General features: G+C 40.9%; 1 protein-coding gene across 1 annotated transcript in view; it reads right to left on the minus strand.

The window, feature by feature from the left end:
- Positions 1–14,392, minus strand: part of TRPC7 (transient receptor potential cation channel subfamily C member 7) — a 78,096-nt gene that overhangs the window by 38,051 nt on the left and 25,653 nt on the right. The window contains exon 3 of the mRNA XM_054841660.1: positions 8,611–8,793. Within this exon, the coding sequence (XP_054697635.1) occupies positions 8,611–8,793 (183 nt within the window). The remainder of the gene's footprint in view (positions 1–8,610; positions 8,794–14,392) is intronic.

Consider the following 14,392-nt stretch of genomic DNA (forward strand, 5'->3'; position numbering starts at 1 on the left):
TTTAGTAACAAATTGCACCTTTTGTAAAACCTTTCACATGCACCTTTGTGAACCAAAGTATCTTTCTTAGAGCCATTTGGCAGTGGGGAAACACTCGTTTGCACCAAATCCCAAGATACTCACATATTCCCCAGTTTTATGGAAATCCAATATCTGGATCCACTTGCTGGTTGACCCGAGTTATCTAATCCAAAATTCTGATTTTGAACACTTAAAACCTTAGCATAGCTACAGCTTACAACCCCATCTCTTTCCTGTGACTCAGTCTGCTCTGTAAAAGCAAACGTGTTGTTTGGGATAGATCTGCTCTCTTCTAAATCAGTGAGTACATGGAAAGGACAGGGATCTCACTTTGCAAGGTGACAAGAAGAGGGAACCAAGGCAGTAAAGGTCATCCCAGCATCCCAATGCTTGCATAATTGCCCCAATTATGTGCGGCGCAGCTCTGTAAAGGAGATGGCGTGGTCCCATTCGAATGAGCAACGTGGATGGAAATAGGATTTGACCAGGCACAAGAATGGTGAACAGGCACAAAATAAAACCCAATAAAAACAAATTAGCCTAATAGAAAATAAAAGTAACGGGGTAAATAAAACTGCCAGGACCATTTCAAATGCAATTCGCCTATTGGCAGAAATGCTCCCCAGTGCTGAGTGAAAACACAAAATTAATAATCCTCTTAGAAGTGGAAGGAATGGAGGGGGATTTTTTGTTGTTCTGGTATATTTTCAGTTCATGTTACATAAAATTAAGTGATATACTGGAGGTGTATAACTAGAAAATGTAGAGTTTACACAAATTCTTTAATTGGTTCAGTTTAAACCTTGTTCTGCCTAAAGTTTCTTTATAATTTAACTTCTCTGAGACAAGGTTAGAGGCTATTTTCTGGTGCTAAGCACTCTTCTATAGCATAGTGAATAAGGTGGTTGGCTCTTGGGCAAACTTCAGTTTCATATTCTAGTGGGCTAATGTCTGGTTTCTCCTCTTTTTACATGTATGAATAAATCTTATAACTGAATTATTTATCTGAAAATAAGCCAATGAATTGGAAGTCCCAGCCTCTGATATTCCAGGGTTTTCATATCTGTGCAGAATCAAAACCACTTGGAAATCTTTATTCTTTAATTATTCATCTGAGAACATGCCACAATAAAAAGCTACCAAACAACAAGCTCCCTTTGGTATCTATAAAAAAAAAAAAAAAAAAACCCAACCACAATGAGCACAGAAGGAGAAATTTAAAATGCTATAGCCTCTTCCTCCCCCAGGAGAATCAGTAAAGTATTTTCCCTTGGCTACCAGGTGAGGAAAGGCTGGGCTGATGCTCGAACTCAGATGCCTCTGGTATAGATGGCTTCATGCCCAACAGAGCTGATGGAGAGAAGTACTCCTTCATAGGATGAGACTTTCACCATGAGGTAGAGAGTCCCAAAAACATACTCACATGTGGACATCTACAGGCGTCTGACAAGAAGCCCGCATAGAAGAGCTGCACCCGGAGTCAGTACCCACGCAGACACCCAAATTTGAACACCATTTAAGAAAATTCCCTCAGTAACTTGAAATACTGACTCTTATTAGTTTTTTTTGAAGGGCTGTACTCATCCCCATGTGGCTTTCCATCCAAAATGCACATTAGCAGGTCTACTGCCTACGGGGAGATAGATGAAGCCAAAATTGCGGGCAACTAAGGTGAGGTTTATAGCAGGCCATATTAAATGCTTTTTTTCTGAGGGAATTTTATTATTAATAAAGGTAATTTTAAGTCCTTTCATTTGTGATGGGCACCCATGCAATGGATTCGATGTGTTCCCATGCTCTCTTGTCATCCCTTCTAAGACCCTATGGCACTTTGCAAATGAAAATAATTAAATCTGCATATTACAGTAAATTGGGAATATTGCAGACACTACTCAGGATGAAGAAATGATTCATTCAAGCCTTGAGAGGATGGATGTATGGGCAGGAAATAACAAAATGAGATTCATCTTGGAAAAGAAAAGAAATTAAAACATCTGGGCAAAAGGAAATCATCAGAACCACAGATTTTAGTGGGAGGAAGGAACCTTGCTAATGAAATACTCAGAGACATAGAAACACTTTCTGTGAGGAAAGGAAGTAACTCTTTCCCTTTCCAGTCTCTGTCAAAATGTCTGTAATATGCAATTAAAAATATAAAAAGAAAAATTACTTGGATAAGCTTAAAAGTCCAGAATGACCAAGGTGTTTCTACTGTTCATATAGAAATTAAATTACATTTGTACAGTATAAACTGTTCTCCAGTGATGGAGACAAGAGACACTTTTCTTCCCACCACCACAGTCCAAGCCATCAAGGAGTCCACAAGACCTCAGTTAAAAATGCCTGAAGCTAAAGAGTGGGGGAAAAAAAATTAACCAGGGATTACAGAAACAAACAAAAGAAGCCAACTTCCCAAAAGCCTTTTTTCTTGAGGCATTCTCCTCCTTGAGGCTTCACATTTAGAGGGTAAAACATGATCTTGTCCTTCTTTAAGCTATATCTGTGCATGTTACAACCATTGGGGTACAGAAAGATCAGTGTTTGTCCTGTGGCACCTTCCTAAATTTCATTTTCTTCCAAAGAAGGACAAACAGCCTCAAGAGAGATTTTCTGTGACCTAGACAGCTCTGAAAGCTTTGGAGCCGAAACATTTAATTTGGGTTACCAAAATGTAGTTTTCCATTTGTGTTAATGCTAATGCCCAGGCTGCGTGTGAGGCGGTGGGTGGTGTGCCCCAGGGTGCCCTCTCTGCCTTCGCCCCGCAGCGGTCCCTCCCCAGGGCACGGCATTGCAGGGATTTCCAGGGTAACTGCAAATTGAGAGCACACAGAGCTCGCAGAGCCGTAGCCACCCGCCATGGCACCTGGCACAGATATGCTCCTTGCTCTCCAAAGGGAGGAGTTTCAGAACTTTTTGTCATCCCTGGGCTTCTCCTGCCCTCTGTTCTCCAGCTTATTTTCTTGTGATTCTCTTGCAAACACCAAGCTTTTCCGTTAACCTTCCTAAGGATGTGCTAGCTGAGCTCTGCCCCAGCCTGCGTTTGGGGCAGTGTCTGTTACTGCACATTTTGAGGGTCTCCTCAGCAGATCAGGGCTGGTTCTTTTGCCCATTCGGGGATTAACCTTCTCTAGCTCTCATGCGGGGTGGAAATGCTGCAGGTGGGGCCCCATTCAATGGTGAGAAGGACCCTGGAAGGCATTTTGTGCACAAGATACTGTGCAGAGTAAAACCGCATCCTCTGAGCGAGTGAATGGGGAGCACAGGTTGTTGCAGCAGTTGACAAGAGCTGGGACTTCTCATGCCCTTGAGTATCTGAGTCGCGTGACCAATGCGGTGAAAAATTATAATCTAATGCAGCCATGAGTATTCTGTTCAGAGCATCCTCCGTATGTTAATTATTAATAACACAGTTATGAGAAAAGTTCCTGTTCCAGCTCTCTATTAAATAGGATTTACACAGCCATCTGGTGTTCTGTTTAATTCTTATTAATTTTTTTTTTTCAAACCCAATTGGTGTGTCTTACTGTTAATTAAATTAAAACTCGTGAAAGAGAAAGGTACTCTGGCTTTGTGATGGCAATGAACTGAGCTGCTGCGGAAACAGAGGTGGGCACTCAACATTTGCAATTAAAAGAATACAGCAACAATAATTCTGACATTGGGAAGGAAGGAGAATGAATGTCACCTCCTACAGAGATGCAACAGCTTTAGACCCAAAGGTAAATGTCAACATATAAGCCCCCTGCCAGCATTAAAGGATGACAAGAAAGGAACACAGCAGTACAGACAAAAATGAGAACAGAAAGTAGGAAGGGCTCTGTAAAGCCAATATACACTGGTAAAATGGTTTTGTTGTGGTACATCAAAACCTGCATTTTCTCACTATTGGCTGTCCAAGGGAAGAGTCCAAGACAGAGCTGTCCCAGCCTCCGTGCCTATGCCTCTCACAGGTAGAAATCACACCATGGCTTAATAAGAAATGAGTTCACGCACAGAGAAAACCTGCGCTACCCTTATATTTCCAGTACCTGATTGAAAACAAAATTGTTTAATTGTTGCAAGGAAAGAAAAAACATGATTCTGCAGTTTTCAATCAAGAACATGAAGTAAACTCTCACTTAGATGTTGTAAGCCTGCATGAAGAACGGCTAAGACTATCCTTGGCTCAAGAAGCTCAAGATCAGTTTTATCTTCTTTCCTTTGGACCAGAACTCCAATTTAGCAACTCAAGCGACTTTTGGCTATAACCCACCAGAAACACCCAACCTAAATAATTTCTGTTTCACCTTAACGCTGCTTTAAATTTTGCCATTTCCATGAGTAGCTGCTGGACTCCACCACGGTGTTTGCTCTCACACTGCGATGGTTCCCCAGCCTTCTCCTACAATATCCAAAGAAAACACCTGAACAACCTCACTACAGCATCAGCAGGGTGCTCTGTTGTTCTTCCTGCACCCAACCTTTCTCCTCCCTTCATCTGAGGCCCTGCACAGCTGGAGGAGAAAGAAATCAGTTCTTGACTGGAGTATGTAAGTGCAAAAGCATAGCTAAATAATATCAGGGCAATGGCAAATTTGCAACATACCCATAACATGGGCTAGAAGTCCATTTCTTGGAAAGAATACAGGGTTCAAGAAATGTTTGAATGTTTGCAGATTGTTTGTTTTGTTCTTGACAAACTGTACCCATTGTAATAATTTTCAAGGAATCATGAGTCAATAAGACAACTAATTAGAAGGGAGAAATGACTCTGGAAAACTTGAATGGAGGACATTTACGTGCAGTTTTCCAAGAATCCTGGGGCAGAGAGTGATCATTTAGTTCTTTCAGGAAGTGTAAAGAATTAGAATAATGTGCCGTTTTTAAAGACAACTTTGTAAACTACTGTAATTTTAGCTTTCTCTTTGCTGTGAAATACGTACAAGCAGAGTTTCTTAATTCCTCAGTGACTTTCTATAGAAAGTCCTTTAATTATATTAGAGCCTTAAAACTTGTTTTTTGCCAGCATCTCATATGTGCTAGTAGCATGCTTTGCAGAAAAAGGGCGGGGGGGGGGGGGGGGGGGGGGGGGGGGAGAGAGAGAGACAGACAAGTGATGTCTGGAGCTTTTTATGCTTTCTTGAGTAACTTTCCAAGATTCATCTCAAATTTTGTAAATTAGGAAAAAAGGTAACAATCAATAAAACTGCATCCTTTCAGTTGAATGGTGAAACTGCTTTTTTGGAGGATACATTTCTTAAAATTTCAGATTTAGTCTGGATACTAACTTAATTTATAAAAAAACCCCACAACCAACACCTCTTTTCTCAGACCATTATGAAGTCCCGGAAGTTGTCTTGTCTAAAACTCTTCTTGCTGTTCAAGGGAAAGAATGAATATAAAATACTTCAGGAGCTCTATACTCATTTAAATAAGCTCATCTTTATTTCTTTGGCTCATCTAGAGCTTGCCAAGCTAGATAATAAAAAATTGACCATCTAAATATTGATGCTAGTAATAAAGATGAGCAGGTTTTGGTAGCAGGGATGGCAGGAACAGCTGTAGTCCCTTCATCAATCCTACCCTGCCCACTAAACTTCTAGGAAACAAAAAAAAAAAAAAGAAGAAAAAAAAAAAGGCAAACACAGCTATTTCTGTGTCATTCCAGTTCTAGAGTGCAGTTAAAAACCTGGAAAGGTCCCCACGTCCCTGGGACTGTTTCTGGGTGAGTTAGAGCCACCCACGTCTCAGCACCCGGACTTGGCCCGGGCAGGCAGCACTGTCAGACCAAGGCATGGGGTTTGGGTGGGAAGTCACTTGGTGCCCCTGCCTCCATCTGCCTTTCACGCTTGGAGGGCCACACGCGATCTCGCTTACGCCTATGAGTCATTGCATTAGCTTTGAAAAAGTGACTTGAAATTTACAGAATCTGTCCAGGATTTGATTTATTACATATGTATAATAATTCACCCTCCATCTCACCCACCCCTCTCTATTATGGGATTTTCTTAAAATGAAAATAGATTTCAAAGCACAGGGCTTGTGTACTTAAGCCTAAATATCTCTCAGCTGAGTAAAAACTTGTACCTGAAATCTATTGCCTCTTAAGGAAATCATTACTGTGTTACCATAACACAATCTCTTTGTTCAGCAAGTGTGATAAATATCAGTGTATTACCATAAGTCACTGCCAATAACCAAAGCCATTTATCTGAATGTGTCTCTGCCTCCCACAAATGAAACCATCTTACTTTCGAGTTAGCAGTTAAATACTCATTTTACACGTAGACATATACTGCCTGCTGAAAAGAATATTCTGAAAACTGCTAACCTGAGAGTCAACATGAGCTTGACAAATGGTCATGTTCATGTTCTGTAATTAGTTTAACAGTTTTTTAACAGTTATTTAACTATGAGCAACAGGTTGCTGGGACCCAGAAAGGATGCTCAGCTTTCCTGGGCATAGGAAGATATTTATAAGCAAAAAGACTAACTGTATATCACTTACCACAAATGCTTTAGGTCAGCATTCATACATTAGGAAAAGGCACACATATATAAAATGTAAGAAATGGAGGAAATGTTCCTCTGAAACCAACTAAGGATGAATACGCTCAAAGCAGCACAATAACTAACAGCAATTCAGCTCTAACTAATGATCTTGGTATCTAAAGGATGACACAAATATTTAGAAGAATAAAGAAGCAAAATAATGCAGAAGACTTCATGCATCAAAAAGGAATGCATGAACCAACTTTATGATAATTCTCAGACCATAGGTCACTGGGGATTATGTCTTGATGAGGTATGTTTGGATGAGTTCATTTTCTGAATGAGCACCAGAGCAAGTTCGGCCTCCTGTTACCAAAGCAACAGCTTCAATAACTAAACTTGACCCAGCTTGTTGAAAGTCATCTAAGAGTGAACTGAGATGTTTTGGTGATGGAATGATACAGAGACACAACATCCTAGGAGGAAATATTTGGCTCCGTAACACGTGCTCCTGCATGAAAGCAATTAATTTCAAATAAGAGTTCTAAGATTCTCTTTAATTAATGGCTTTCATAACAGGAAAAGACCTTCTCTGGCCAGCATAGCAACACAGTCAAGAGGCAAACTGAAGCAGGTGGTAGGTTTGGGAGGGGAGAGAGAGAGCAGATGTTAGCTTGAAAATTTGGAACACTCTCCAAGTCCCGTAGCAGGAGCCCAGTTTCCATCAATGCATATTGTAGGAGCAATTAATTGGGACCACCCAGACCTAGGATTTGCCAGAATCAAATTTTCCATTCACAGAACATACTTCCGTAAAGATGAATGTTTGTTTAAAATACTTCTAAAAGTCATTCAGTCTTCATGTTTTTCCTTAAAATATACATTTGCCTTCTGTTTTGTGGATTTGATGGAAATCTGAACTCTTAGACTATGGATCTGGAGTTTAGGAGAGTGGAAGCTGGGAATCTATCACTTTTTATCAATGTTTATCTACTTGTTTTTTGAGGTTTTGAGCTAATTCTGAATAAAAATTACAAAACTTCTTTTCGTTTCAAATTTAAATTCCACTTTCCAGCACACTGCAGTAGAGTCTTGACTATGACAAAATTGCTACTTTTTGCATGTGTTCTTTCTGTAACATTACAGAAAAGGTAACATTTTTGATGGTTAGAATTAGCCTTTGAGACTAAAATGAGATGTGAATCAGAGCTGAATGGTCAGGGAGCATTTGAGAGCTGGTCTGAGACTTGGTCTGCTGACTTCAATCAGGTTGCAGAGTCCAACTGTTTCCTCAGTCTAAGCAGAGGATACAGTCTGAAGGACAGACAGATGTTTGGGCAATGGTGAGGAGCTGGATTAAAATCTCTGCTTTTATAATTTGTGGCCAAAGTCGCCACAGTATCTGCTGGGTTTATCCCTTACCTTCATGTAAATCACAGTAAAGGAAGGAAAATTCTGAGTTTGGTATGGTAACAACTTTTGTTCGCTGCTGAAGTCTTCACAGATCCAGAGCCATGACCTGCATAAGAAGCACTGTGCACTACGGGCAGTCCCTTGTGCCATCTGTACATTCACATCTATCACTTGAAAGTAAATTCCATACCTGCTGTAATGCATCCCTTGCAAATACTCTTCTTCGCACTAAAGTATGTGAGAAAATGCAAATCATGCCATAAAATGCTGCAGTTCCTGGTTCCACTGAAATCTTTTGTTTGAAAGCTGGAGATGGACTTTTTACAAGGGTAGGTAGTGACAGGACAAGGGGTAATGGCTTTAATCTGAAAAAGGGTAGATTTGGATTAGATATTAGGAAGAAATTCTTCCCTGGGAGTGTGGTGAGGCCCTGGCACAGGTTGCCCAGAGAAGCTGTGGCTGCCCCTGGATCCCTGGCAGTGTTCAAGGCCAGGTTGGATGGGGCTTTGGGCAGCCTGGTCTAGTGGAGGGTGTCCCTGCCCATGGCAGGGGGTTGGAACTGGATGGGTTTTAAGGTCCCTTTCAATCCAAACCACTCTATGATTCTATGCCACTCTATATGATTTATTATTTTCCAAGTGACATCAAGGAAGTATAATTTAGATGTGAAGATGTATCCACCACGAACCCAAAGAAATAGCTTACCTTTTTGACCTCATATTTAATAGCAAGTTTAATCCTGCTCAGACTTGGCCGGTGGTGGTCTGGGCACAGATGTATATTCACGTCTCCGTTGAGAATCGCCTCTACTTCTTCAGTGTCTCTGCACAGGTCCAGCACCCCCACAACAAAGTCCTTGCATTGCATAGATAGCTTCCTATAGTCGTTCTAGTGGAAAACAGAGAAACATGAGATATTTAATTGTGCACTTCAAAGCACACATCAAACAAACAAAAATAGCAAGCGAGAGCAATTGTGAGCAAGGGTACTTCTGCAAAACTACTGGCTGAAGTAGTAAGAAAGCACTTGATTTCACCCAGGAGATAGCTAGCTTTCCACAAATATCCCTTAACTACTCCAGAATTAATTAGCAATGTTTAATCAGCAACAGAGTTTATATTACAATAGAACATGCTTTACAGAACAACAAGTAAATCATTTATAGGGAAATTCTGATTTTAAGCAATCACTTAACCTCTCCTCCCTATGGCTTATCTTTCAAGGAGTTTCAGTCTGGTGTGACAAGCTGTAGCATCACCCACAGATGCGTTCAAATGAATTATATAGTTGTAATACCAACTTCAGCTTCCAATTTATTACCTAACAATCTGGTTAAACAGTCCCAAAAGAACATCCAGAGGATAATTTTTGTCATAACACTTTGGAGAAGCGTTATGAAACGGGACTTCAGAAACTCAACATGATTTCCTATGAAACAATTTCACCTTGCAAACCCAAATTATACTTACAGGAAAAGAGATAGTATGTAGCTGACTTGATAGAGAGCTAGAAGAGCAATTTCCCTGCCTTAAATTAAATTGTGATTGATTTTCACATGCTGACACTTAAAAAATGAGGAAAACGCCACCATCTGAGTAAATGCAGTAAATTAGAACACAATTAAGGCTACCATTAATATCCTAACAAAATGGTGATATGAAAGACTCGATGCAACAAATAGAAATAATAAGCATAAGACGAGCTCTTAGTGACTTGAGAGATCTTCTCAAATTAGGTTTGATGAGTTAATTAAATTCAGCAGCTTATCTAATTAAGCAAGCAGCCAAAAAAAGAAGATAGTTAAACCTGTCTTTGATGAAATGATAAGAGTAACCTGGCTTTGTACTCCTGTATTTTCTAAATTATTAATTCTAACATTTACACATAGCAACATATTAGCTTTCCTTGTCAGGCAAAGATCTCAAAGCACTGTGCAAACATTCATTAGTTAAGTAGAACAGCACTGTCTAAAAAAATGGTGTTATTACAGGTGGTTAAACTTCTTTGGACAGTTTTTGCCCTTCAGAACTGAGACGCTCTTGATAATGAATACTTTTCTTGATAATGAATATTTTTTAAAGAAATTGGTTTAATGGCTTTGTCATAGGTTTGAAGTTGCTTCTAGCGTGTGTCCCAACTTTGCTTGCTATGCTGTTCTGTATGCTGAGGGCTAGGAAGAGCTGTTCCACTCAGCACAGAAAAATCAATAGTCGCAGGGAACCAGAAAGCCCTTCAGGGCGGGGACTAGAGCGTTCTCGCAGAAACGGGGAGATGCCATTTCTGACAGGTGTTGAGGAGAAAGGGTTGAGGAGGAGAGCTGGGGAATAGTCTGAATTTTAGTGGTGAGACCTTCTGTAAGGTGGAACTTCTATGTTTACATAGTCTTATATATCAAAAAAGTTGAAATCCGAGTTTTCCTTTTCCTCCTTGAGTGCTGCAATCAGACTGCATGTCCTGATTGGGGTGTTCACAAATGCAGATCGGCAAGAACTTCAAATCTTCATTAAAAAGAGACATACTATAACAGCAAGCAGGTGTTTATCTCTGGTAGAGCAGGTGCACGTCCCATTGCAGAAACTGGGGCACCGAGACTTCTGTAAACATGCCAGTTTAGTGCACTTAGATTTAAGATGTCCTTAAAGTTCAGGCAGAAAATGATTGTACAGTTGCATCTAAATCTTGTACCTAAGTGTTTGGTAGAGATAGGGTTTGTAGAGTGAATGTTATCAAATATGGGGTGAAGTAAGGTCTGAAATGTAAATGAAAGACAGATTGTACTTTATGCATTCAAAGCACTCCTCTCTAATCAATTCTGTGCTTTAATCTTCACCATACCAAGATGAATTTCAGTAAATAGAAAGCTTGTCTGTTTACCGAGAGAATAGATACCCAGACAAGAATATCAGCCTGGAAATAACTGCAGGATTTGTGAAGGACAGCAAATATAGATAGAGCTGAGAATAGATGTAGGCTGGGAATGAAATACCTAGTTGCCACAGGTAATGGAGACACATAATTAGCCCAGCAGGTTTAAAAAAAAAAAACAAAAAAACAAAAAAAACCCCCCACAAAACAGGGTGAGAATTTTAACTAAGGTTTAATACCATTCTCTACATACTGTTTGCAAAGTTCACAAGCTTTTCTCTTAGCCAGTACATTTTAGGTAATTCTCATCACCATTTCCACACCATCTGAACAACTAGTATGTATTAGCTCAGATTATTTTTCCTCTTCTGCTTTCTTTAAGGAAAACAGTTTAGTTAGCAACTAGGAAAATACTTCTAAAGCAACTGTAAATGGCAGGCTTCCAGCTGGCAAACGCCATCAAGACCCAACTTTATTCACATCTCAAGCCTAATGTTTTTACTGATTCTGTACATTTGCAGAGACTATGAATGATTTTTCTGTTCAAAATTATTTACTCCAATTTGTAAGTAGGCACAAGCAGGAACGCAATCTACCCAAGATACAGGCTGTATAAAAAATAAAATAAAATAAAATAAAATAAAATAAAATAAAATAAAATAAAATAAAATAATAAAATGCCTTCCAGCCAATCTGCAGCCAGGCAGGAGAGCAGCTTTATGCTCTCAGGAGACATTGCTCATGTGTTAAGACAAGCCTCAATAATCACATAACCTGCTGTGTCTTCTGACGATCCCTTTTAGAAAAGCATTTGTCATCTTTGCTCTGGCTTCCTTGATGTTCACAGTCAGCATAGAAAATCCTATTCAGTCTGAGGGGGAGAGCACAGCCATTCGGTGACTCTCCTCGTGTCAGTGTCTTTCCCTTTACAAGCACAGGCTGTTGAAGGTATCTTTACTAAAAACTGAGATTAGCAGGAGACTGACAGCCAAGCTTCTCCTGACCCTGGCTTGCACAGTGTAGCTTTGATGATGCATGCAGAAATGACCTACCTGCATATAAAATACCGAATTGCAAGTCATGACACACGGTAAAAGGAAGCCAAGAAGATTTACAAGCAGCACGTAAGCTATATTGGTGCGTGTGCCAGTGCTGTATAAATTGCCCATTTCACACATTTGGAAGCATCTGAGATCCTGCACACCCCGCACGAAGGAGCGCTGTGACAGCGGTGGGGCTCGCTTTTGTGTAGGACAGATGGCTGCAGCCCCAGGGTGAGGGTCAGCCAGGGGTGCAGGAGTCAGGAGGAAGAGGTGAAGGAGAACCAGAACACATTTCCAGTTATTTTTTGTTACACCCAGTTTTTTGAAGATCAGAGCCCTGAGGACTCCTGGTGACTCTGCCAGGAGACAGAGGAGCAGACTGCCACTGTGCCTTGGGGTGCAAAGAGCCAGTCCCCACTCCACCGCTGCCTCCGCCAGCCGGGCTCAACCCCCAGACCAGGCACTGCGTGGTCCTCCCAGTCTAAATGCATTTCTGGGGGGAACCACCCCGGCTGCAAGCCTGGCCAGGCGGTGGGCTGCGAGCAGGGGTCCTCCCTCCAACCGCAACAAGAAGCTCATGGCTGGAGACACGAAATCCAGCTCAGTCCTCTCGGCTGTGTTGCAGAAAGACACAATGACAATAACCCAAACCTTCCTGAGCACTCCCATTAGCTATCACATTATAGAAGTCTGAGGAGTATGAGCTTCATAAAACAGATGGATCTTTACAGTAATGAAACCTGCAAATCATACATGAGGGATACTGGGGCCTCATCCTGACAAGCTGAGCACTCTCAGGCCTCAGGGAGGAAGATGAAGGATACAACTAACTACACAAGAGAGCCAGTCTGCCTCAAATAACACACAGAACGGTATTTTATTTCCTACAGAGACAGCAAGCAGAGAAGGATCAGGATAATGCTTGAGAATGTTACAATATCATTTTTTAAAAACTAGAACATAATAAAAGGATTCCAAATTAGTCATTTCCTGCTTTTTCTAACACTGTTGTGCATGTGGAGTTAAAAATGTCTAATTTTGCTGTTTTGAAAAGGCTGATGGTACTTGTCATTCACTGCAATTTCTCTGAGTACCCTATTATTATCTGTTGATTATGTTCTAAATGAACTCTGTCATGTCTCCACATCTGTTCAAAACCACCCAGATTTCTTCAGAAAAGAGCTATTTCATGTCAGAGGGATATAGTCTGAGTAAAAAGTTAAATGAAATGAGAAAAAGTAAGACCCAGCAACCTATCTTAGCTAGTTAATGAAAAAAATAACTATTTCAAAAGCAATCACAGTAAAGGATTGAAAACGAACTTCTTCATCCATGGGAGCCTGCCTCTGAAATGCCAGCACTGCAGGTGCATCTGGGACGGCACGTGGAGAAGTCTGGCCTCGATGCTGCAACATGCAGTGAGCAGCTCTGAGCTTTGCTGAACGCCTCAGTGCAGACAAGCTTTCACCAGAACCTGAAGTGGGGCCAATGGCTCAGAAAATAAGAGGATCAAACCATTTTATACGCAATTACAAACAGCCTCCAGCTCAAATCGCTTCTGAGCCTTCTTCCTTCCCAGTCCCGAATTCAGGAACACACTTGGGTTTATGTTTAAGTCCTGCTGATGCCAATGAAATACTTGCAAGCCCGTGTTTCGGTGAGGCACTGAAGCAATCTCCTTTTGAGCTTCAGGACTTACAAAGTGGGGTGAGTTTGTCAATCAAGCTGCAGGTTTTTTGTTGTAATCGTAGATTATTCACTGCACAGCTGTTACTGGAAAAGGGGCCACAGACCCACAGGACCATGCATGGCACACGAATACAGAACAACCTGTACAAGTGCACTATTCATGAAAATCACTCCATATGTCACCATTTAGGACATATAATTAAATCTACTCTAATAATTGCTTCCAAATGACATCCATAAAGAGCAGGACAGGAATCACAACCCAGTGATAGATATTCCAACCAGAGAGAATTCCAAGATTCACTGTTTTTACTGCTCTCCTGTGTACAACTGATTGTTCTGTCAGCCTATACTACAGCTTCAGGGTCAGACTTGTGATCAGAAAAGCTAGTATCACAGAGGAGTTTCCCTTTGAATATATAACCACATATCTATCTCAGAATGATTTAATCTACAGACCTTTTTCTAGAAAAAAATGGAGCCTAATGCTGCTTATGAATACACATATATTTTGCCAAATAAAAGGAGGACGGGGGAGCAGACACAGGATGATGGCTATATATTTCAGCCACCATTTCTCTTTTGTCTCTTATAAATCTGCTCCACTGGAATTTGAGGGTTTCCACCCAAATCCAAGACTTCTGGAACGAATGGACATGAACGTCCAGCATCTGTGACCGGGGCTATGATAGTACCAGAAAACTCTGCGTGCTCTCGGTGCGTTCATAGATGGACTGCATGGCACAAATCTGCTGGAGCCCACCTCCTGTCTGTGAGCAACGCAGGAGCTGTGTACTCGGCAGTAAATCTGGCATTTCTGGGTAGCATTAAATTTGCTGTGCAAATGAAAGCTGTAGGCACGCTGCACAGAGCCTCTCTTTATGTTTCCT

Source organism: Grus americana, chromosome 14, assembly GCF_028858705.1.
Source record: "Grus americana isolate bGruAme1 chromosome 14, bGruAme1.mat, whole genome shotgun sequence".
Classification (NCBI taxonomy): Eukaryota; Metazoa; Chordata; class Aves; order Gruiformes; family Gruidae; genus Grus; species Grus americana.